Source organism: Aulonocara stuartgranti (genome assembly GCF_965226115.1).
Source record: "Aulonocara stuartgranti genome assembly, chromosome: 11".
NCBI classification, from domain to species: Eukaryota; Metazoa; Chordata; class Actinopteri; order Cichliformes; family Cichlidae; genus Aulonocara; species Aulonocara stuartgranti.
In genome coordinates this window covers 7863088-7888075 of record NC_138947.1, presented here as the reverse complement: position 1 = coordinate 7888075, position 24988 = coordinate 7863088, and the positions used below count along the sequence as shown (strand labels likewise).

At 40.6% G+C, this 24988-nt stretch overlaps 2 protein-coding genes and 1 long non-coding RNA gene across 10 annotated transcripts in view; 1 reads left to right on the top strand and 2 right to left on the bottom strand.

Moving 5' to 3' along the window:
- LOC309717459 overlaps positions 1-13155 on the bottom strand; it is a 37098-nt gene extending 23943 nt beyond the window's left edge. For all 7 annotated transcript variants that reach the window (XR_014279689.1, XR_014279690.1, XR_014279691.1 and 4 more), the window contains exons 1-3: positions 13075-13155; positions 12786-12873; positions 12008-12078 (exon numbers count right to left, since the gene is read on the bottom strand). This is a non-coding gene — a long non-coding RNA (uncharacterized lncRNA). The remainder of the gene's footprint in view (positions 1-12007; positions 12079-12785; positions 12874-13074) is intronic.
- Positions 892-3710, bottom strand: LOC309716566 (uncharacterized protein). Its single transcript, XM_082550434.1, has 2 exons — positions 2533-3710; positions 892-2076 (listed from the first exon to the last, which is right to left on the bottom strand). The coding sequence occupies exons 1-2, from the start codon at positions 3695-3697 to the stop codon at positions 1562-1564; spliced, it is 1680 nt and encodes a 559-aa protein (XP_082406560.1). The 5' UTR covers positions 3698-3710; the 3' UTR covers positions 892-1561.
- Positions 13156-19282: 6127 nt separating the features above from the next.
- Positions 19283-23187, top strand: LOC309718166 (uncharacterized protein). Of its 2 annotated transcripts, none has more exons than XM_082553195.1 (5): positions 19283-19396; positions 19970-20073; positions 20262-20414; positions 22113-22205; positions 22353-23187. In XM_082553195.1, the coding sequence occupies exons 2-5, from the start codon at positions 20017-20019 to the stop codon at positions 22446-22448; spliced, it is 399 nt and encodes a 132-aa protein (XP_082409321.1). In that variant the 5' UTR covers positions 19283-19396; positions 19970-20016; the 3' UTR covers positions 22449-23187. The 2 variants fall into 2 exon arrangements, with proteins under 2 accessions (XP_082409321.1, XP_082409322.1); XM_082553196.1 differs by having other exon boundaries at positions 19284-19396; positions 22349-23187.
- Positions 23188-24988: the final 1801 nt, after the last annotated feature.

Genomic DNA, 24988 nt, shown 5'->3' with positions numbered 1-24988 from the left:
AACAAACTGCAATGTGTATGGAATGATCATGATTACATCTGCAATGGAAAATCATGTTATTATTCTGGTACCTGTAAGAAAAGATCAAACTAAAGTTATCACTATCACTGTAATGCAAAGAATAATGTAAGATCAAAAACTTCAATTTATGCTTAATGCAAAGCTGGTTATATACTTCTAAGGAACTAATAATGGCATATTAAAATATTAAATGATAATGAGAAAAACATCCCCTCCTTATTCTACAATTCCCTCTGTTGACCTCTGGAGAATCCAGAGGTCACAAACAGTTGTGTCCCTCCTTGGCCTACACATTCAGCTCCACATGCATCATTGGCATCATGGACATTGGAGTAATGACTCCAGGGTCCACTGTCCTCACAGACATACTTTTGAACATTCTTCTGGCACAAGGGATGAGACAACAACAAATAACCATAATACCCACCACAATAGACAAAGAAAACATGACCGAAGCGATGACCCCCTTCCACCGTCCGAACACGTTGAGGTCAGCCAGCCTTCTAACGGATTACCAACACCGGAGTGATCATGCATAGTTTCAGAAAGGCTCTTTACATAGCACACACGCCCCCCTTTTCCGCTAACAACATGTCAAGGGCCATTCTATTCTGCACTGCCATTAACAAGGTCGGACCCACCTGCTCCGCTAGCCCCTCCAATCCGTCTCTGGTCAGGTTAGAGAGCCTCAGTACATTGTAATGAACATAATTAATCCTATCTACATTCTTGTTTGGAGTCACTGGAAAGAAAGCAGAACGATTAGTTTTTTCTAGGAAATTAACTTTAATTAACCCTTTTGGATCAACCCCCGCTATTTCCACCCCCAAAATTAAATAATACATAGATTGTTTGCGATCCCAATTCCCCAATGATAAAGTTAACGCGTTTCCAGAGGGGCTAAAATCCCTCTGTAGTTTAAGCCCGTTTTCTGATCCTGATTCTAACGGTTCCCAATTTTGCCCAGTGTAACCCCTTACCTGGTCCCAATTACGGCACCAGCTGTCATAAGGACGATTTCCCCTCTCACAGTGCGTACTCACTGAATAATCCCAACAGACCCACACATTGTATCCCCTCCAAGCACTGCCGACGTCCCTGCAATTAACAACATCACACAGATCAAACGTAAAGGAAGTTGTGGAGCCAATAACATAATCTAATTCTAAACCACCATATGTGCTGAGACACTCATCCTTTTTACCAGAGACCTCGCGCTTCACTCTTGCCCGCAACCTTAAATCACTATGGACCACGCGTGATGTCCTTGGTGTATGAAACAACGCCGGACTGGCATGGCCTCCGTGCTCAGACTGGTTTCCCGGGTCGGTCTGCAACAAACAAATCAAAAAACAAATAGCCATGATTAGCAACATAGTTAACATCAAACTCATAATAATTTTAAACATTGTGATGGCTTTTGAGACTCTTTTTTCATCACCAGTGTCTAATTGTTGTGATGGCATGGTGGTATGTGAATGTTATGGTGTAGTAAAAAGTTCAAAGCCCTTTATCAGAGCCTCTCTCTTGTTTTAGGTGTTCAGTGTGGTACCGCTCCTTTTCGTTGGCGCGGCGATCTCCTCCTTGTCTGCTCCTCTTTCTTTGACCTTCCGGGTAGACTACCGGTCGGTCCGTTGCACAGGTGTGAGGGATTATTGTGCCGCTCAATTTCACCTGCGTCGAGTTGAGATTGATCCTTCCTCACCAAGCCCTCGTGCGCAGCTGCGCACTGCGTCCAGTGATACCAGGTGTCGCCTTTCCCCTTCAGTTGGACCGCTGTCGCCGTCCGAGCCGATACCTCATATGGACCAGTCCAGCGGGGCTCCTTCCACTTTCGTTTGATGACTCTCAGCCACACTGTTTTCGCGTCCGGGACCTCTCCTTCTCCTGTGGGCCCCTTACAAGCCGCCTGTTTCGTGAAACTGGACACTAGCGCCTTTAGCTCGTTCCAGTAGTCTGCGTGGGACCGGTTCCCCTTTTTGTCCCGTTCACCCGAGCCCACCGTCCAAGGTGCCGGAAACTGTCTCCCGGTTTGCAGCTCGTATGGTGTAAAACCTGTGGATTGATTAACAGAACATCTTATGGTCATCAACGCAACCGGCAGGGCTGCGACCCAATTTAGCCCTGTTTGCGCGCAGATTTTTGCCAATTTGTTTTTCAAATTTAGGTTCATTCTTTCTACTTTCCCCTGAGACTGAGGATGATAGACCGTTCCAAATTTATGCTGGACGCCCAACATTTTTTCTACTTTTTCCAAATCTTGATTTTTAAAATGGGTTCCATTATCTGATCTAATTCTTTTCGGGAACCCATGACGGGGAATATAATAATTGATTAAACACTTAATGACAGTCTTAGCATCCTCCTTTTTTGTAGCCCAGGCCTCTGGCCAGCCGGTCAAAGCGTCAACACACACTAACAAATATCTTACACCGCCCGGCCCGGAATCAATCATATCAGTGAAATCAATAACAATCTCCTCTCCCGGCCTCTCAGGAGGCCGAAACTTACCCACTTCCGGTTTTACTGCTGGCTTAGGATTGTGTGCCCCACAGATTAAGCACATCCTGGCCTTCTCCCTTATCATTCCTCGCAGCTCAGGATGCCACCAATGACACAAATTTCTTTCCATCTGGGCTCTCCCCACGTGGGCAAGTCCGTGGGCTTCATCCACCTTCTGTTCTGCCATTTTGGCTGTCAGCACGGGGCGCCCGTCTGGCCCCCTCCACAAATGTCCATCCTGCCAGGCTCCTTTGTTTTTCCACACCCCCTTTTCCTCTGGGGATGCCTCCTCCTGGGCCCGTTTAACTTCCTCAATCAGGTCAACAGGTATCTCTTCTTCTGATGTTACCTGTATCATTTGTCTCTGTCCTTTGTAGCCTGCGGCCTCCTTTGCGGCTTCGTCTGCTCTCTGGTTTCCTTTTTCCACCATGCTGGTTCCTTGGGAGTGAGCTTTGCATTTTATAATGCTCACCTCCTCTGGGTCAGCCAAGGCCTTTTCCAGTTCCTCCATTTCATGTATGTGGGAGATAGGTGCATTGGTTGCTGTTCTGAATCCTGCTCTTTTCCACTGAGGCAGCTCCACATGCGCTGCTCCAAACGCATATGCCGAATCGGTGTAGATGTTCACTCTCCTGTTCTTGGCTAGTCTCAAAGCTCGAGCTAAGGCTATCACTTCAGCTCTCTGGGCCGACTGCTTTCCCTCAATCCTTCCTGACTCTCTGACCTGATAATCTCCTTCTACTCTGCAGACCACCGCATACCCTGCTTTCAGTCCTCCTTCGTCTCGGTGGCAACATCCATCGGTGAACCAATCCTCAGCTCCCGGTATGGGTTCGGCCTTCAGGTCCTCTCTAATCTTTTCCTCGATCTGTGCTCTTTTGGCGCAGTCATGTGGTTCCCCTACACCCATTAAATCTGCCATGTTAATTCCTTCATGTGTGAATGTCAAGTTTGGGGCCTCTAAGACTTTGCTCAGTCTCTGTTGTGCCCGTGGTGACATACAAAATGCTTGTGAATTTACGTATGCCACTATGCTATGTGTAGTGAGTATTTTTAGTGGGTGTTCTCTCACTACATGTGCTGTTTTTTGGATAATTCTAGCAACCCCTGCTGCATGTTGTGTGCATGTAGGATGCTTTGCTTCTGTTGGATGTAGTTTTACACTAACATACATGAGCACTTCTCTACCCCCCCCTTTTTTCTGAAACAACACTCCATTTACAATTGAGTTTGTCTCAGAAACATCTAAATAGAATGGCTCGTCATAATTGGGTGTGGCTAAATCTGAGGCCCTTGACAAATCCTGTTTTACCCTAATAAATGCGGCTTCAGCTTCAGGCGTCCAAGGCAACTCAGCCTTAAAGTTTCGAACACCCACTTGCTTCATTAGGCCCCTTAAAGGGGCAGTTTTTCCTGCATAGTCCGGAATGAACTGCCTGCTGTAACCTGTTAAACCAAGAAAAGAAAGCATTTCTCTCACAGTTCGCGGTTTTGGGTGTGTCAAAATTTGGTCTCTGTGTGTGTTCATCAAACCCACTGATTTGTGTGCGATTACCCGGCCCCAAAAGGTCACTTCAGGGCGAACTAACTGCAGCTTGTCTTTACTTACTTTAAAGCCACATTCCGCCAACCTATTCAACACAACGAACGATACCGCTGTACAATCCGCTGCTGACGGGGCTGCAATGAGAAGATCATCAACATATTGTATTAATGTACAATCATTAGGCAAATTACATGACGACAGGGCTTCTTTAAGCACCTGATTGAAAATGCCTGGAGAAAGTGCAAAGCCTTGTGGCAAACGTGTGTATCTGAGTTGTTGGCCTCTGTATGTGAATGAAAAAATGTCTCTGAGTGACTCATGCAGAGGAAGACAAAAGAATGCATTTGCCAGGTCAATGCACGTGAACCACTTTTGGTCACATGTGATAGCTGATAAAGCTGTGTACGGATTTGGTACCGGTGCAGTAGTAGAGAGCAATATTTCATTAATGGCTCTCAAATCATGTGCCATACGGTATTTTCCTGTTCCATGTTTCTCCACTGGTAGAATTGGTGTGTTCCACAGTGAGTGAGAGGGCTCTAACACCCCGGCCCTTAGCAGGCCTTCTATTGTTTCTGTAATTCCTGCCTCTGCTTCAGGCTTGTGTTTATACTGTGGTCTATTGATTGGTGTGTGTGACTTGAGCTGGAACAAGACAGGAGGACACTTAGCTAAGCCAACATCCGTGGGCCCTTTTGACCATAGACTGTCAGGCAGATTCGACAGTCCAGCAACTGCGTGAGGATGATCTACACACTCCTCACCATGTGTTTTTGAAATTTCTTTATGTTCCAAGATCACTATATCCTCACAGGCACAAGTTATGCGATAGGTTTTACAATTTGGAGCATAAGATAAGTTAGGAATTTGGGTTCTTTGCCACCCTGTGTCGTCCAGTGCTCGCCTGACCATTGGACCTAGATCACCTGCACCATGACCTTGGTGGACCGCCAATGTAATGTGAGGGGTTGAAATTTCTTCCACATTGTACCAAGGCAGTTGTTCATCAGTTAATTTCACAGCCGCGGCTACACCTTCTGGTCCGATGTAGATGTCATGTGTTTGCACATTCCACGTCTGACCTTCAAGATCAGATTGAAATAATTCACGATAGGTGTCGTCATTCTCTTTATCATAAAACAGGGTAACGTGGTAAGGGTCGCGCGGAGGGGAGTAAACTGCCAAGCTCATTATCCAGGGTCTCCACAGCTGAAATTGCCTCAGAACATCCTCTTTCACTAGTCTCCCCCAGTAGATATTGACTTTTGCTCTTTCACAGTCTTGAAGCAGGTATTGAGTCTTTGAACTTGTTCCCAGGCACGGAAAATGCTGGCCCCCTGGCAGAGTCACAGATAATCCATCTGCTGAACATGTGATTGTGGCGCCCAACTTCACGAGCAGGTCCCTGCCCATAAGATTTACTGGCGCTTGCGATGACACCACATACTTGTGTTTCAAAGTCTGCTTGCCCAGCTTTGTCAAAGCTGGGTCAGTCACTGGCAGAGTTGTCGGGATCCCGGAAAAACCCACCACGTTCACTGTGTGGCAGGACAACGTTGCACTGTCTGGTGCTGCTCTCAAGGTTGAATATGTTGCTCCAGTGTCTACTAAGAAGGGCAATTCTGTCCCTTCTACAGACATCAACAGCATGGGATCTGCCACCACCATACTGTTTGGTCCTTCCGGGTCCCTTCAGTACTGGTCCTCCCTCCAGTCAGCCACTGGATACTGCGCGGCTGGTGCTGCACTCGGGTTTGGGGCCTGATATGCTCCCCTAGAGCCATCTCTTGCTCTCGGAGCTCCACGTGCCTGGGATTGGTAGCCTCTTCTTTGATAGTTCTGACGACGTTCTGGGCAATTTCTGTTCCAATGACCCTCTGCTCCACACCTCCAACAGACATTCCAAGGCACACTGCTGAGATTCCCCGTGTCACGAGCTCTTTGTACTCCCCCCGCTGAGCCACCACGCCCTCTGTACGATCCACCGGTTCCCCAATTCCCTGTGGGTTGGTTCTGCCTTGGTGCATTGGCGGGCCATCCGTCATTAGTGCATGGACCCGGGCCACTATCTGGCCATTCAGGCCCAGGACCAGGCTGGGTCGCAACTATCATAATTTTTTCTGTTTTTTCTTTTTCCTCTTTTTTATTTTCGCTGGCTTTGTTTCTGGCCTCCACCAACTGTAGTTTGAGTAGAGACGCTTGTGCCTCCTCCAACTCTTTTTTCTGCTTGTTCGCCCTGTCCTGCTCCAGCTGCAAACGATGTGAGACGTGTCTTTCCCACTGCACCGAATCTGCTACGGCAAAATCTGGGTTTTTCTGTAGATCTTCTGTGACCTGGTTTGGCAGCCCTGCCAGCACCGCTGAGCGAAACCACGCCCGATGTTCACCTTCTCTACCCGGATGGGTACCTGTTTCTAACAACCACTGATCTCTGGCTTTTTCTAAAAACTCTCTAGGTGTGTTTTGGGGGTCCCAAATTATTTTAGGTATGGCTCCTGTGTTAGGGGTTGGGTACTTTTCACGGACTGCGTCAGACAAAGCACATTGCACTTCATGATAAGGCAAATCATTTGCATGGCGAGTTGTGCGAGCTATAGCCTCTACATCTGCTAACCCACCCCCGAGCATACACCGCGCAGAAATGGCGCGAAAATCGCCAATCGCAAGCTCCTCTCCTTCTGTTAGTCTGCCTAATTCACGCAACCACCTTGCTCCTCCCCCAGTTATAGGTGGAAGCTGTTTAACCAATGCCTCCAAATCTCTTACTTTGTATGCGCGGTACACTGGTTCATTTTTTGCACCAGCCACTAAAGGCAAATTATAATGAGTACCCGCAGCTTTTTCTGCTTTGGTCACAGTTTTACACTGTCCCAATTTTCCCTTGCCTTTTGAACTCTTAAAAATAGGCCTCCTCTGTCCCTGCTCTTTTTTCACCTGTCTTGACCTAAGATTCCTGGCTATACTTGGTTCTGACGCGACTCCTCCTCTGTCGTTATCTTCGTCATCTTCTTCCTCCTCTGTGGTAGATGAATCATTGTCACTCTCCTCTTCTGCCATGCTTTTGGTCATTTTGTCCTTTACGATCTTCAGTGTATTTAATACTTCCAATAGCCCTTGCGGGGCTTCAAGCATTCGTCCGAATACTTCTCCTGCCCATGTGTCTGACTTGGCCATTGCTTTGGAGTGTTTTGACTTGGTTTGGGCCTGCTCTTCTCTTGCTGGTGTTGGCAGTCCGATGAAAGCCGGTTGTGCCATCCTTTCCACCGGTGAAATCATTTCCTCGTTTGTTGGGGTCCAATCCGCTTCTCCAGTCTGGTCTGGCAGGCTTTCTCTTGATGCTTCGGCTTTTGGCCTGTCTCCTCTCTCATGTGAACTAGAAGGCAAAGGCAAGCCTTCCTCTACGGCTGATGTTATCTCTTTCCCTTCCCCATTCAGGGACTGACATTTAACTGTCATAGGCCCTTCATTATGAAACACCCTTGGTGCTCTGGTGTATTCAACATCAGCTACTCCTCCCACAACCACTGCCGTCTGTCCATCGGGGCCTTGAACTTGTCCTCCTCTGAGGGTCATTACAGGCATGACATATTGTCGTCCTACGGCATTAGATGTTAATGTGGCCCAAGGAAGAATCTCTGCTTTGTGATACTTGTTAGCATCTCCTGGTTTTGGAATCCAGTTCTTCATTTGGTTTTCCAGCTTCTTATTTTGGTCTTTCAGTTGTTTCAAAGCCTCCATTATGCTTTCCATATCTTCTGTTTCAGGTGTGTCCTCCTCCTCCATCCAGGAAGATGCTCCATTCCACAAGAACATCCACTTGCAACACTTTGCATGAGTTTGCTGTAGTTTCTTGATTTGTTGTTTAATCTTCCAGTTAATTGAACGTTTCTCTGCCTCGGCTTGCAGTTGTTCCAATTGCTGCTCACATCTCTCTCCTTCTATTTTGAGCACAAGACTTAGGGCTATTTTGTCATCCAGCCCTCTCTGTTGGGAAGCAATAAACTTGTTTAGCTCAGCTTCCATTGCTTTGGCTTCCTTCTCAGCTAACTTTGTTGATCCAGGGGAAGCTAAGCGAATAGCTTTTTTTAACTGTTGCTGCTGCTCCTTTAGAGGCTTATAGCCTCTGTGCCCAGTAGGTGTCGTGTTCGGGCCGTCAGCCATTATCCTAGAACACAAGCTTACCTCCCTTTTTTGTGACGTTATACGGCTCCTCCTTCTGGATCACTCCGCAATGTCTGCCTGTTAGCTTTCAGAAATACTTTCGCTCCTCCCAGGGTCACTGTCTCCTTGTGATCTGCTTGGTAAGACACACAGCCAACGCAGTGTGTCAAGACTTAACCAAGCCTCTTTTATTATTCACTTTTAATAACTACTTTTCACTCTGTAACATAAATGTTATAAACTCATACACACTGCATGTTAACTTTGGGGCACAAAACAATAACACAGCTCAAATGCATTCACACAGCCTTAAATTTTTCACAGAAAATTGCTCCAAAGCAATATCATGTTTGCTCACAAACTAACAAATTCACTGTGTTGTTTACCGAGCGAGGGAGCAATGGACCAATTAATTCCAAACTCTTCAATAATTAGCTGTATAGCTCGCTCTACTTCAATGCCAAACCATAGTACTGTGATTAGCTTTATTCAAATCAAATCTATGTTTCAAAGCCTTTCAAACACACACCCACACACACAATTTCAACCACGCACTCTCAAGCACACATTTGTCTCCTTTAAATCTACTAATCGCTTGGAGACATCTCCACAGATAATTATATTATTTCCCAAGCAAACATATCAAAATCAAAACCGTCTAGTACCGACTCTATCATAGCCTGAGCAAAGTGGGCGGCCTCTGTGGGCTCCCAATTTGGATCATTTTCATGCTCAGTCATCTCCTTTAAGCCTTGAAATAAAAATAGGCAACGTTGTATATAGGCATTTAGCTCATGCAGCTCAATCACGGACCACACTGTCATCTCATAAGGTGAAACACCTTCCTCAGTCACTATGTGACATTTACAGGTTGCAAAATAAAGCACAGGCATGTTTGCTTATTCTATTTAAACAACGATTTAACAGTATTAAATGGGACTGTTTAGTGCATGGGACACAATATAATCATTTATTGTTGAAGGGACAAATGTCAAAGGGGTTCTAACAGGTCCACTTTATTGCGTGCTCATAAATTATTGTTATCTGGGTCACTCACCCAATGTGCTTTATTGTTTAAAATTATTAATTATGTCACGCTTATCAGTGGCTCATATTTATTTAAGGCCTATGTTTGAACTTGACAACAAAGGCAGAGCATCATTTCATCCTTTCAGGGTGAAACACTCCACTTTCTCTGTGTCATGGCAGCTCAGAAAACTTCATGAACTTTACTTATTTAAAGATATGACTTAAAATCAGTTGTATTATCAGTATAAAATATTTAAGATTTAATTAAATTGTTTTCAATTGACTTACAGCAGCTTACTCTGATCTAGGAACACTCTCTTATGCTCCTCAAAAACTGAAGTTACTCAGTCTTAAATGATTTTTACATTACATAAATCAACTGTGATTAACAAATAACGTTCTAGTGGTTCCCACTTGGTTTAAAACATTCAAAAGCCTTCTAGGGACCTATTCTGATCATAACCTATGTGTTTGTAAGCTTGTTTGCATTTAACCCTCTGCACTCAAAGCATTTATTACACTTTATCAATCCGGACAGTCACGCCGAATGAAGCTTCTGACCTTCAAAGGCCGAGTGCCAACTCATTATAAGCACATTTGCAAGGTGTGTCTGAAAATTATTTAAACCACTCTTTTTAAATCAAACACTATTGACATTGTTATAACATCAAAACCAGCAGCATATTTACAAACTTTCAGCAATAAAAAGCCTTCTGCTTATAAGGCTCACACACACTCTGGGCAGGAAGTGAAAAGCTCCGTTCTCCTCCCAGCCACACGCTCATTTGCATGTTCACACCGTCTAAAAATAGCTCTCAGCGCTGCAGCTGCGCTCTCATCACACACAGGGTCACACAAAGCTCAGAATTCTATTCACAAAAGACGTCTTATATTTACAACCACTGACAGGCCTGACAGATTCAGCACCTAACAAATTTCGACAAATTTAAATTAACGGGTCCAACCGAAGAAAGTTTCACTTTTTTGTAATCAATCAAACAGTATCTGTTACTTCTGGGAACAGTTTCTAACCTAACTTCTAAATCCCTAACTCAATTTAACTTTGTCCAAACAAGCACATGACACCGTTTCAAACGATGAGGAGTCTCGGTAACTCCTAGCTTATTTCGGGATGCCCTGTACCCCACAGTTAAACCAAAACTGAACTACCCCTGTTCGCCGACAGGTCAAGACCGCGCGTCCACGGCCAGGAGGGGGCGTAACCCCCGGGCTATGTGCTTCTTAGCAGACTTCTGGGCTGCCGTCCTATAATAATTTTAACCTAACCGATTTTGAAAAATTTTACCATAACGGGTCTCACCGAAGAAAGATAACTTTTTTACGACCAATTAAACAGTCTCTGTTACTTCTGGGAACAGTTTCTGTCCTAATTTGTAAAACTATTAACCAGTCTCTGTTACTTCTGGGAACAGTTTCTGTCCTAATTTCCCTACCAAACTACCTGAGCCTTCAGCTCAATATCCAGGGACTCAAACCCAACATTCTCTGTTACTTCTGGGAACAGTTACATATTTCTTCAACTTCATTAAATACTCTTAAACAACTTTAACTGCATAACACACGGTGATTCTCATCAAAATCAAAACAGACACCCACCAGCAACGTCAGTGAGCAAACTTTTAATTTAATGCAGCCCAATTTGGCACAATTTGGGAATCAACTCAACAGGCAGTGCCTTACCTTTTAGATGCACCCGGGAAGCTCACTCACATCAGATCCCTGGTCCGTGCCTGTCCGCTCGACAACCTCAGACCGTCCACACCTCACACTTCCACCCCAATACCACAGGACGAGCCCCCAAAATGTTATGGTTCAAAAATATTGGGGATGGACACCAGAGGAAAAACCCACAATAACAACACTGGTCCGGTCGGGTTGAGTCAAACGATGATTTAATGATCACACACGTGGGAGATGGACACTGTATGCAGACAGTCTCAGATCTCATCTCAAAAAACACATCTCCATAGTTTTATGAAATCAGGGTATTAGAACGCCCCCTCATGCGTAGTGACAGGTGTAATACAAACAATGTTGACAATTTTATTTAACACAAAGAATAACATTGTCTCCTTCCCGAGGGCAGACGCTAACTGCCCCCCTTCTCCTGGAACCGTCTGTACCCTGCTGAGACACAACATGGCAACTACAAGGACTCTTTCATTTATTAAGACCATCAGTGTGTATTGCTCCAAATCAAGTATATAATATTAAATGAATATTGCTGGATCAGCTACTTCTACTTAAAACATATTAAAACATGACTAAGCACAAAATCACCAAGAATGACATCTTATAAGTGCTGTGTAAGCGCGTGCGGCCTTCCAAGCTCAAAGCCTTTGCCCTCCATAGATCAGCCAGACTCGCACTGGCTGTAGCTTTTAACCTTTAATTACCTTGAGCACAACTCTAAAATGAGCAACAAACTGCAATGTGTATGGAATGATCATGATTACATCTGCAATGGAAAATCATGTTATTATTCTGGTACCTGTAAGAAAAGATCAAACTAAAGTTATCACTATCACTGTAATGCAAAGAATAATGTAAGATCAAAAACTTCAATTTATGCTTAATGCAAAGCTGGTTATATACTTCTAAGGAACTAATAATGGCATATTAAAATATTAAATGATAATGAGAAAAACATCCCCTCCTTATTCTACAGTACCTATGATACGGTGATACTTTTGGCAAACGACCATTTGACTAACATGTGTGTCTCACCTGCTCTTGTTCATCTCTGTTCTGTCCTCATTCTCCATCTCCCTCTCTGTTCCTCTCTCTCCCTCTGTGTGCTGACAATCATCAAATATACAGGTGAAACCAGATATTTACAAACTCTTCAGATCAAAACACAAACACTTTTTTAATTGCAACATCAAATCAGACTAAATGTTTATTTTTTTTGATTGATAAATATAAAAAACATATTTGTTAACTTTAAGAGTAAAGAGAGAAACTATCTGTATTTCTTAATTGTAAATGGCACCAAATTGTATTCAAAATTGAGCCACACTTATGGAGCTCCACAGTTCTTTTTCTGGTGTTTTGGTTGATATCGCTTGGTTTTCCCATTTCAAAGAAACAGGCTCTGTGTTTTGCCTTATATGCATCCACAGCTGTGCCACCACTTTACTCACATGGACTCTACTAACCTATCAGAAGCTTCTTCAGCTCAGAATGGAATCGTCTGGAGTTTTCTTATTAATTAACAATAAACTTAGTGTATATGTACTCCTAAATTTAATGAAAGTGATAAAAATAGATCTCTCTCTCTCTTTATTCTGACATTTAACTAATTCAAAATATATTTCAATATTTATCTAAAACAAAAGTTTACTCTAAATTGATGTTGTACAGTAAAAATATTTTATGTTTTCTCCCTAAAGTGTAAATATCTGGTTACAAATGTGAATATCCTGCTGTGTACTGAAATCCCTCTTGTTTTGCATAGAAATATACTGAACAACATACAAAGCATAATATATAAAATAACATTTACCTGAGTTTTTTCTTTGAAAGAAGCCTCTAATGTCCATTCTTATGTTTCAGTACATAACTGAAACCGATTTAGTCGGGGAGGGTAAGAACTGAAAATATGAAATAAACACACGTAAGCTAAGACTCTCTTAAAAAAATAGCATTTGTTCGGCTTTTCATTTCGCCATTTGTTGATTCACTTGAAGAGCGAGTAACGTAATATTGGTCAAGTGATCAGTTTGATATCAATCTTTCATGATGCACCGTCATATTTACATTATTTGTACAGTAGGAATGATTTGCTTTGGTACCTGGTCAAACTTAAGCTCTCCTTAGTATGGCTGGCTCCGTTTCTCCAACAGCGCACTCACTGCTGGCAGCAGCTGCCCCACCCCCTCTCTCAGTCGCTTAGTGACTGAGCTTGGATCATACCAATATCAGGGGGGATTCACGCACAGTCGTAAATTCCCACAGTGTGCACTATGTGCTTCGAATATTGTGTGTACTTTTTGTTTTATACAGTTGTCAGCCAGGCATCTAACTATGAAAAAATTACACTCCAAAAGACCCCGGGCTTCTGACAAAACAACCCGGGCTTAAGCCCAGTAAGCCACCCCCACGCTCCGCCCCTGTTTTACACTGTCAGCTTGTAGTTTAATTACCTTTCTCCTGTACCAAAAATCCTCATAAGGTTGGAGCCTGCCTCCCACTCATGATTAAAGATGTGTCATTTCCAACGTGCTGCCTCCCATTGATAACAATCAGCATCAGAGCTGCAAGCAGAAGCGATGGGATTAGTATTAATTGTTAGCCTACTTTGTTCCGATCATGCGGACCGATCTTGTGTGTGTGAGATCAAGGTAAGGATAACATTTCATTGCACTAACATGCTCCACTTGAACCCCCATAACCTCAGATAAATGACTTACGATTACAGAGAAACAGGGACCCAAAAGTGCTGAATATTTATAGCGTTTTTGTAATATGCAAGGAATATTTTATTTCAATATTACAAGATAAATGGAGAAAATGTTCACAGATGATTAAAAATCCATTCCACAGTACAATAGCTGGTGTGATGTATCATTTTATGCAAAAGCCAGAGTAGCTGAAACCTTTGATTTTTAAAGTGGAAAAAACACTTCTGAGGGTAATTGTCACACTTTCCCCAAAATGTCCCGCAAGTCTTTCTGAAAAGCTTGAAGTGAGAAGCTGATCATTTAGTTGCAGAATCATGATTTTCTTTATATCAACAGCAGTCATCCAGTTGCTAACAGACCACTGACCTCTCGAAAGGCAGAGAGATGCATCCTTATCTAACATGTTGTAATCTGTCTCTCATTGAAAAGGCAGATTGTGAAAGGTAATCTGACTTCATCAAGCTGTAGCAAAATAACAGCAGTTGTTGCTGCCATCTGTTTATCTCGCATTTTGACAGATCTACAGTTAAATACATCATTACATTTAAGGCGATAAAAAAAGTAGAATTAAAGGTTGAAAAAAAAGAGAAAAATAATGTGTCTATGATAACTGTTAGCAAACAGGGTTTTTTAATGTATTTTTTAATGAACTTTTTATTTTTATGTGTACAAACATGTATAGTACGAACATACAATGCACTAAGGTTGTTTATAGAAATTAATTTTGGGATAAAGAGAAATCTTATTTAACCTGAACGCTGATACAGATATAGCACAAATACTGACTTAATACCAGTGTTGGTCAAGTTACTTGAAAAAAGTAATTAGTAACTAATTACTGATTACTTCTCCAAAAAAGTAATTCTGTTACTTTACTGATTACTTATTTTCAAAAGTAATTCATTACTTGGTAACTTAGTTACTTTTTAAAAACATAATACACAATCTGAATACGTAATAAAGCAGTAGACCTTTCAGCCCAATTCTATTATCAATTCTATAATCCATGTTATCCGATCACAACACATCTGTTGCTGCCACGGACATCGCAACGTCATTGTCATGAGACACTCTCACAAACAAAATCATGACGGTTTAGTAACGTAGTAACGCAGTGTTCCTACTGGAAAGTAACAGTAATCTAATTACTTTTTTGCAATAGTAATCCCTTACATTGCTCATTACGTGAAAAAAATAATCAGATTACAGTAATGCCCATCTCCGGTTAATACTGGGCGACAAGGTGGTGTGGTCTTCACAAGGTGGCTTGAGTCCTACCTTGCACAGTCAGATAACATGCATGTCAGGTAAACTGGTAATTGTGAATTAGTCATAGGTATCACTGCGATTGTGAATTTATGTCTGTCTCTCTGTGTCAGCCCTGTGACAGACTGGCAGCCTATCCAGGGCATACGCCACTTCTTGCTCCAGGACAGCAGGGATAGGCTCCAGGCTTCCCACCTTCTTGAATTGGATAACCAGAAAAAATGGATGGATGATATGGATAATATCCAGTATTTGGTCATAACGTGATCTGCTGTTTGTTTTTTTTAATGCAATCTATAATCGCATTATTTCCAGTTTGCTTCATTTCATTTCAAAACCTACAATATTAGCATTTGATTTAATCAGACAATGTTTTCTAGCTACTATTGCACATTCATGAGTCCATGCCAACAGTTTAGCCACCATCTCCCCAGCTCTCACTCTAACTGGGTGGTTCAGTCATGCTGTGTAATACAGTACTTTAAAGACTCTTAATTCACCACACAGTCCCTCTCAGTGACATGGGACAGCGGCATCGGCAATGACAGAGGGGGCCTGAAGCAGCGATGTGCGGCTTAAAGTAGCTGTCACGCTGATTTGCCGGTCAGGAATCAAGCTTCTGTGCTGCGTCACCGCTGCTGTTATTAGAGAGCAGATTCTGTGGCTGCCTCACAGCGGGGGTATAAGCTCCTTGAGTGCAACGAGGCACAGAAAGTTTTAGCCGAACTGATCAGTCTAACTGTACTGCTGCAGAGAGCCAAAGGGCAGTGACTGTGTCAAAGTAGTGAAACTGAGAAAAATGACTTCACAGTCTGTTTGCTGTCATCAAGACGAACTGTTAGCTAGGTAGACTGTACACCATTTAATAATTTACCTTTTTTTCTCTGTTTTTGAAAATAAGGCTGGGATTATTCTTTATTAGCCAAACTCTAAGCTCATTTGTTTGTTCCCTCGGAAGATGTTAATATTTAATGACGTGTTGGAGCTATACAGTCGAGTCCATAAATATTTGGACAATGAGTCATTTTTGTGTAATGTTGCCTTAATATACTATAGTGCTCAAATATAACATAATGTTAAATATAAAGATTATTTTTAATAGTTAATAAAATTAAAAACCTTTCCAGTCAATAACTGCCTGAAGTCTGGAGCCCATGGACATGGCACAAATGCTGTGTTCAGTGCCTTTACTACACCCACCTTCAGTTGCTGCTTGTTTTTGTCTTTTGTCTTTGATCACTATCAAGCATACTCTGTAGGGCTTAGATTAGGTGAGTTGGCTATAAGTATATCCCATTTCCTTGCTTGAAAAACTCTTGGGTTGCATTTTTTTACAGTATGCTTGGGATCATTATCCACTGACACTGTGAAGCACTGTCCATTTTGTAACATTTGACTGAATCTGAGCAGAGAGTATAGCCCTCTGCGCTTCAAGATTCCTGCCACTTCTATCAACAGTTGCATCTTCAGGTTTCAGATCATGACCTTTCGTTCTTCATATTTTCATCTTTTCAGCATCATCAGCCCAATGATGCACCCACCAATCATGCCCCATAGATGTCCATGTGGGCCAACTGTAGACCTATGCACCCATCATGGGCCCACCATGGGTTTTTAATAGAAAACCCTCTTGGAGCCCAAAAGGGATAACTGCTATGGGACCCATATGGGCCAGCCTACACGTGCACCACTGTGTTTTTGTGAGTAAGCCCACTGTAGGTTGACCACAAATAATAACTCTGCAATATTTCTGCAATCGACCACTGTAATTGTATTCTGCAGTCTTTTGCAACTTGCTGAGCTGGCCAATTCTTCTTTCAGAGAATACAGTAGATTGTTCATTTGGACTGTCCTAAAGCTTTTGCACTTTTGATAAGTTTATGTTATTTGTTCAGTCTAATAATGCCAGTCTTTATTCACATCACCATATTTATGAACCTCATATTGAGCGTTCCAGTCAAAAGTTGCAAAATATAAGTTCAATACTTGCACTGAGCTCAAATTCTTTTATTTGCTTAATTTGGCTTGAAATAACAAGGGGCCAGGCTTCACCTGGTCATGAAACAGCCTGTTTGACAATTGTCCCAATTTGAGCTCTGGGGGGATACTTTTGTTACAATCTATGAATAAAAACTGAAAGTCTGCAGTTCAATCAAACCTTGATTGTTTGATCCAATCCACTGTGGTGGTATACAGACAAAAATAATGAAAAAAGAAAAACCCTTATGAGCCTAGCTGTAAATTGTACCACTCTCAGAGGAGACAGGACTCACCACCTTGGTTGACTTTATTGCTTAACCTTAGCATGACACATGGGAACTACGGAGGTTTCTTCAAAAATCTATGATTTTTGTTTTGTTCATACATAAATGAAAGGATGTGCACCCAAGTCACAGTTATTTTTCCTGAAATGCAGGAACTAAACATTCTTGAGTGACTGATATTTCTGTTTTATTCTCACTTTTGTGAGAAACCCAGAGCCCAAGTGGCTGCAGATAGACACAACCTGACCAAAATAAGTACTGCGCATAGATCAACCTTAACGTGACTCTTATTTGTTGAGTTAAAACTCTGAATGTGGAAAAACAATTTCATAATTGTAATTCTAAAAGCAATCCATGCTTCACGTTAAGAAAACAAAAGGGAGAGCAGCAGTGCCCTTGTTTATATTTACGGAGCATTACTCAGTTTGTGTAGTGTGCAAATATTTCAAATGAGTGGACTTTTGGGCACTTATTGCAGATTTTTAGGCATTTTGAATAAATGCCTAAATGTGGATTCCACACACTTGTTTTGTGACGTCTTCTGCTTTTTTCACTGACTTTAACAATCTACATTTCTATGACAAACCTCAAACTCTTTTAATGTGGAGATGCTCTATAAGCTAAAAAATTAAAGGAACAGGGGCTTTTAAACCTCATTTATGAGTCTGATGCAGTCACCTCAGGTAATCTCAAAATTAAAATGTTACAAAGTTTGAGTCGGATAGTTTCAAACATTACATTTAAAGGTTGGCAACAGCTGTTGCTGGGAGCCAGGATAAATCAGAGGCAACAAACTGAATAAATTGAGCATAAATTGCTTTGTGTTTTGAGGAGTCAGTTGAGGTTTCAGCATTTTAGATGCAAACTTGGAATTTTATTTTATTTATTCATTTTTTTAAGCACAGACAGCCAAAAGGAAGAAGAAAGTGAAAATGTCACCATTAAATCATGTAAAGTATAGTCTAGTTCAAGTGATCTTAAAGAAGCCAATGATGATTTCCTAATCCTAGGAAAATAAAAGCATACATAGAATTATAGTTTTTATAATCTAGTTTTTAACTGCTTTTTTTCTCTCTTTTGGAATAAGCACCAAGTAGAGAACACCCTTTTTTGTATTAAACAACAAACTAGCTCTACACTCTAGCTCTTTGTTGTTGCCTTAAACTTTGATGGACACTAACTGCCTAATTTCATTTCATTTGTTAATACTGTTGAAGGCAAAATGCAATTCTGGTTGTGTGGTGGTGATTTCAAATTAGCATTTTACGTACCCAGCAACCCATTTGCTGGGTTAAACAGTCATATAAGGCTAACTTTATTATCGCTGCTTCAGCTCAAACTCCACCCATCATCCACCTGCAGGCTCTGAGAGAAGTTTCCTTTGAGTGAAGGAAAAATTTATTATCATCACTCCCCAATCTCAGTGCCCTGCAGAAGGGACAGAGCAACAGCCAGGACACATTCGTCATACTTGTACCTACATCTTAATATTCCTACTGCATGTAAGTTGGCTGATTAAAATAATTTATCTGTAAAAATCCAGCCCTGAAGTACAACTGTATAAATCTGATGAAAAAAAAAAACTGTTTCAATCAAGAAGCACCTGTTTAAAATTCTTGCCTGTGGTGCGCACGGCACCAAACTGCTCAGAGGCTTCAGGGGAGGATAGTCATTGCTTTAGTGCAGTGAGGGGTAACACTATTAACTAGATACTATGGGAGTTTCTTAGCAGCACTCCACACTCCTGCAGTGTGTTACATACATAAAGATGTATTCCTAATGATTGAGTATTTTTAGACTTTCCGCCTAGAAGATTAGCATGTTATGTGCAGCCATACACACTCTAAGAAATGACACACTGATGTTGGTAGCATTATGTAAATGTTTTATGTTAAAACTAATGCCACCAATTGATTTTTAACTTTAAACACAAGTATGTTGTTTTGAATTTAATTAACAACATAAGATTTCAATACAACAAAATGCAGTAAATTAAATCCAACGTAAAAAGTTCATTTAAAATGAAGAGCACTTTAATTTAAAGAGGATTGTCCTAATAGGCTCTCCATACTTCTAAGTTTGCACATGTGCAGTGTGGAAGTTTGATCATCCGCCATTTTCAACTGAGACTTGCATATGCTTAGTATCCTGGATAGAATCCATCGCCATCTGAGGATTATTTGGTAAGTACAACAATTTAAGGATGACAAATTTGATTAATGTATACTAACTGATAAACATCTGACACTTTCGGGAATACTTTTGCATTTTTTTTAAACAAATGATGCCTGGTAAATTTTTTAACACTCTAGTTTGTATACCTCTCTCACGTGTTAGAAGTATGAAGACATTTAACAAATATTGTTGAACCTGCTTCGGTGTAATTTTCCAAAATCTTTTGCGATTCCTGTTAAGGTGAGACTTGCCTACTAAGACCGACAGTTTTAAAATTACTCCCAACATCTACCGCACCTGCTCCCTGACATCAGTAATGACCACCGGGAGCGCCAGCGATCCTGTAGTTTGAAGAATGAAATGAATGTATAGTGTATTTTAGAAATGTGCCTCAATTAACTTGCTACATTGTTTGAAAGAATTCGACTCCATGTTGATTTCTGGTTTAGTGTCAAACGCAGGGATTTAAGCGATTAACATTTTGATTTGTAAAGTATAAGACATGCGTTCATCTGTTGTCATTGAAGTGCAGAATAATGTGTAATACTGTTATATATAATCCATTTAACTCCTTGTATCAGTTTCCATTGGCTATCATCGCTACCGAAGACAGGAAATCATCAAAGACATGCCATTCATTGCAGAGGTCAAAAACAGATGGCCTGCCCTGTTTTCAGAGACTGAGGTAATTCTTACTAACTTTGTTATTGGAAGTCATTTTCATAAGAACTTGTATTTGAAGAACAAAGTACTGTAAATTGTTAATTTTAAAAGATACAAAATGTTTGACTGAAAGTTGTAACATTCTTGCATGTGGCCTCTAATCAAATTAATAGAGAATACTCTCTAGTTGTAATTTTTAATATGTTTCAGGTTGTTGCGGAGTTCGCCCGCATCACCATGGTCCCTTTGTTGTCGACTTTCATGGCCAAGCTGGACCACTACGCTGACCACCTTAGAGTGTTCAAAAAGAAGGGGGGAACAGCTAAACGCAATATCAACTTAATCATGGCAGCCATGGATAGGGTATGTATTTTAGTTGACCTTGATTGAGCTCTGAAATTATTTGAATGCTTCTTCAACTTCTGTGTCTGTCATTAATCAGAATTTTTTTTCAACTGAATATGTGTAAATTTGAATATTTTGTAGATACATGTGAATCAGTGACATGCAGTCAAGTGAGGCACCTTAATGAGAAGTAAAATACTAACAAAAGAGAAATTCAATTTGTACACTAGATTTTAAATTTGCTTTCTGTGTGATTTCAATCTTTTTATGGTCAAAATTGCTGTCATTACGGATTTTCTGTTCAAATACAAGGTAAAACGCTGAGAGGAGGCAATGATGATGCTGTGTCTCACCACAGACACACACATGCGCAATCCCACTGCTGTTTCTCTAAATTGCCAACGTACATGTTTGATTACACATGTAATACAGATGATGACTTGCAGACTACCTAATGTATTTGACGAATCTGTGTTACATGTTTAATGTTATTGGTCATAAATGTGCTGCAAAAATGCATGGAGTGAGGCTGATGGAGGGCAGTGCTGAACCCTAAAGGCAACATGTATAAGAGGTACACGTATATGGATTCACAGTGTAATCACATTACACTGAGAGCGCCATTGACACAGTGGATAAAGCAGTACTCTTAGGGAGCATCAGTAAATTTCACAAAGGACAAATTGACACCAAATCAGTCCTAAGCAATGAGACGCACCAATTTTATTTTAATGCATCTCCTATTTATAAATTAATAAATTGATGTAAAATGAATGATTTTTCTATAATTGTTTCCAGGTCATTTGACCAATTTATTTACTACACACAAAAAATGAGACACACCAAACCTAAATAAATTTTAATGCATCTTCTGTAGGGCTGGGCACTTATTGCATCGCTTATCAATATTGTGATAAAACACGTCCTATGTGATTAAAATGATAGACTGCTTTCAAACCTCTAAAAAAAATATGATAATTTAGTTGAGACTATTACTTCCATTAATGTCAAACTTATTATCAATTCAACAAGATAAATAACTGCTGGTTTGTCTAAATAGCACATTTGCTAAGTTTAATTTGCAGTATTTGTATTTGTGAGGCTGCATTGATAGATTTATAGGCAAAAATACTATTATGATCTTTTATTGTAACTCTTATTGTTAAGAAGCTTGGAAAGAAAAGCGTCTGGACTTCTTTAAGTTGCTTGAAGACGTTTCATCTCTCATCCGAGAAGCTTCTTCACTGAAGAAGCTTCACTTTTCTTTCCAAGCGCCTTAGACTACGATGACCTGGATGACTGAGAACCTTCACAGACTTATTGTTATCGCAAAAAATACCACAAAATGTCATGATAGGATTTTAAGTCCATATTGCCCAGTTCTAATCTTCTATTTAATTTGAATATTTTTAGGGGCACAATTATTAAATATATTGTTGAACAATCTAGAATTTATTAAAGCAAAAATGAAAGCTTTCACGTAATGTCAAAATTGAAAAGCTTCGATTTTTGAGTTCATATATTTGTTTATCTGACTCAGAGGAGTCAGTGCCTTACCAATCATGAACCTCACTGCACGTCACTGATGTGAGTTATGAAACATTGCTTAATCACTTATCTGGATTATGTGTTAATATTTTTGACTTTGTTTTGTAAAGAGGTTGAAAGGAACCAAAATAGGAAACTTCTCTCATATTGAGTTCTTATCTCCACCAGAATCCCAGCATTGATGTTCGACGGGAATGCATTCTGAAAGCTGTCTGTCTCTACTTAAATGAAAAGCCAGATGACCTGTTCAAGGAATTCTTGGTAAGTTAAAAAAGGAAAATGATCAGCTATTTTCCTTTTTTTAATTTGGGATTGGAAATGGAAGGTGGACTTACTTGTCCATATGTATATGTACGCAATTAACTTATCTTTTTCTTTTATTTTTATTTATGTGGATCTTGGAGCAAGCAGAGAAACAGAGAAGCTGACTTTGGGAGTCTATGTTGTTCAGACATGAAGGAGCAAACTCTGCAGATACACCTGAGGACATTGGTGTCATCGTAGAAGGATGCACTGTGCTGCAAGCTCTTAGTGATGTGGCAAAGGGTTGTGCCCTCCTGCTTGGATTAATCTACAGTCTAAATCTGAGCTACCCAAAGCACCTGAAATACACATTTGAATTTCTTCAGAAGGTGCTGATGGAGTTGGATGGGAACAACCTATCCATGAAGGTGCAGGTTCTGAAAAACAAACTGCTTGAGTGAAACAGCCTGCACTGAACTATAGAGGACACTGAACTTTAAGGTTCTCGAACCCTTCTCCTTGCACTTCATAAACTGTTCAGTTTGAATTGCCACAAGAACTTCTGCAAGGCCTTTCACTTTTCTGCGTTCTTTGTTCTTGAACCTTTACCAACATCCAACTACACTGAAAAAGACTGCTCCTAACTTTGGACTTCAGTTTAAGTTTTGAAGCAAAGGTTATTTTTGTAAATATGGACAAAAATGACACTAAAGTAATTTCTACCAGCTGTTTGCAGGGCTGTATTGTGGGCTTTTCATTGTAGCCCAATCAAGTTTACATTAAGTCATGTTAATGTTAAAAATGTTGGAATCACAACACTTTACAGTTTTAATCATTTCAGTTTAACATGACATTCTTTATCTTGTCTTCCTGCACTTAAAATGCACTTGAATATATGTAAAGATTGTTTAAGAAAAAAGATCTAGAAGCATTTGAATTGCTCAAAGTGTGCTTCAACAAGTTTTACACAAAGTGTTATTAAAGTTAGGTTAACTGAATAAACTGGTGTTCAATTTTTTTAATTTACAAACTTAAATAGAATAAGTTGCAATTCTGTTAAAGTGATTTAATCCTATAGTTTCAGTAGAGCGTGTTTTGGGTGAGTAGATTTATCAGATGTACTTAAAATTTCTTGTTCAAATTAAATATATCATACATTTTATATTTCACTAACCCAGTTGTGTGGAACCGGTTGACATAACTGGGTGGAGTAAATACAACATGTTATTTCTTAAAGTAAGTAGAGCTTGTTTTGGTTGAGTAGGTTTTATTTAGTCTTCTCAATTTAAATCAACAAGGTTAGTTAGATCAACATTATGATATTCAGCTAATACAACATGATTCTTTTGATTTGCATTTAATTATCCAAATGTTATCAGATGTACTTAAAATTTCTTGTTCAAATTAAATATATCATACATTTTATATTTCACTAACCCAGTTGTGTGGAACCGGTTGACATAACTGGGTGGAGTAAATACAACATTTTATTTCTTAGAGTGCACTGTCAGACAAAAGTTCAGGAAAGGAAAAGAAGCACCACCACCTACACCTAAGCTCGAGTGTTTGCTGCACAGCCAGGCACCTGGAACATTATGCTACTTCTACCTTCAGGGTTTAATCTTACTTCATTGTGCTATGTGTACATCAACATTTTGTTTCTTTAGTACCACAAATATTATCCAACATGACCTAATGGATGGATTGTAATTTGCCCTTCACAATAAGGCATCAACTTACCTCACATGCCTGTGAACACTTTCTCACCACAAGCATAAAACTTATTTTCTTCTGATAAATGTTATATAATGATATCGAGGCAAAACTTTGATAGGTACTATGATATTACTCAGACATAAATCGCTTTCCTTTTCCTTTCAGGTGCTCATTTTGAACTTCAGTGGGTCATCCCTGACCTTAAGTACAGACCTAAATGTTGCCATGTCCATCCATCCATCTTCTTCCGCTTTATCCGGGGCCGGGTCACGGGGGCAGCAGCCTAAGCAGAGAAGCCCAGACTTCCCTCTTCCCAGCCACCTCTCTAGCTTATCAGGGGGGAACACCAAGGCGTTCCCAGGCCAGCCGAGAGATATAATCTGTCCAGCGTTGCCATGTGATTGGCTGAATAGATATGTGTCATATTTGTCCCTTTAAATGGAATTCTGGTTCGGTTTCCCCCTTGGTGTGATGCCCTAAGGCTCTGAATCACTTTGTTTCCACATTTTCTTCACTTGGGAATGCACTCCCAAATTTTGTTGTTTAACTACAAGGGATTGTGTCCATGTTTGCTGTTACATGCTTTCACCCTGATATCCTGCCTGCTTTTTATTTTCTATCTCAGGTACATTATAAGTACATAAACAGTGCTTCTCACAACCCAAGCACTTACAGGAGCAAAACTAATTATATCATGAGCCTAAAACAGATGTATTGTTTACACTGAGTACGCTTATAGGAGCTTGTTTCAGTTCCTCTGCAGAGCGAGTCTTGTTTCCTGCTTCACTGGTTGCTTTTTTTAAATTCAATTTTAAAGTTGCTAAACTTAAGACATATTTGTATAACCTTATGTGTTATTTTTCCCATGACCCTGGATTGGATAAGTAAAAGGAAATGTATAGATAAAAACTAGTTACTAAAATAGCTTCAGTTATATTTAAAAATTTGGAAATACCTTTTGCGTTTCAACCCTCTCAAATTCCAGCTTTTTACGTGCAGGGAACAGCTATAGTTCTGTGTGCATCGTCCTCTTATTAGGCTATAACTCAATTATCAAGCTCCTCTCATGTGTGCAAACTGCACAA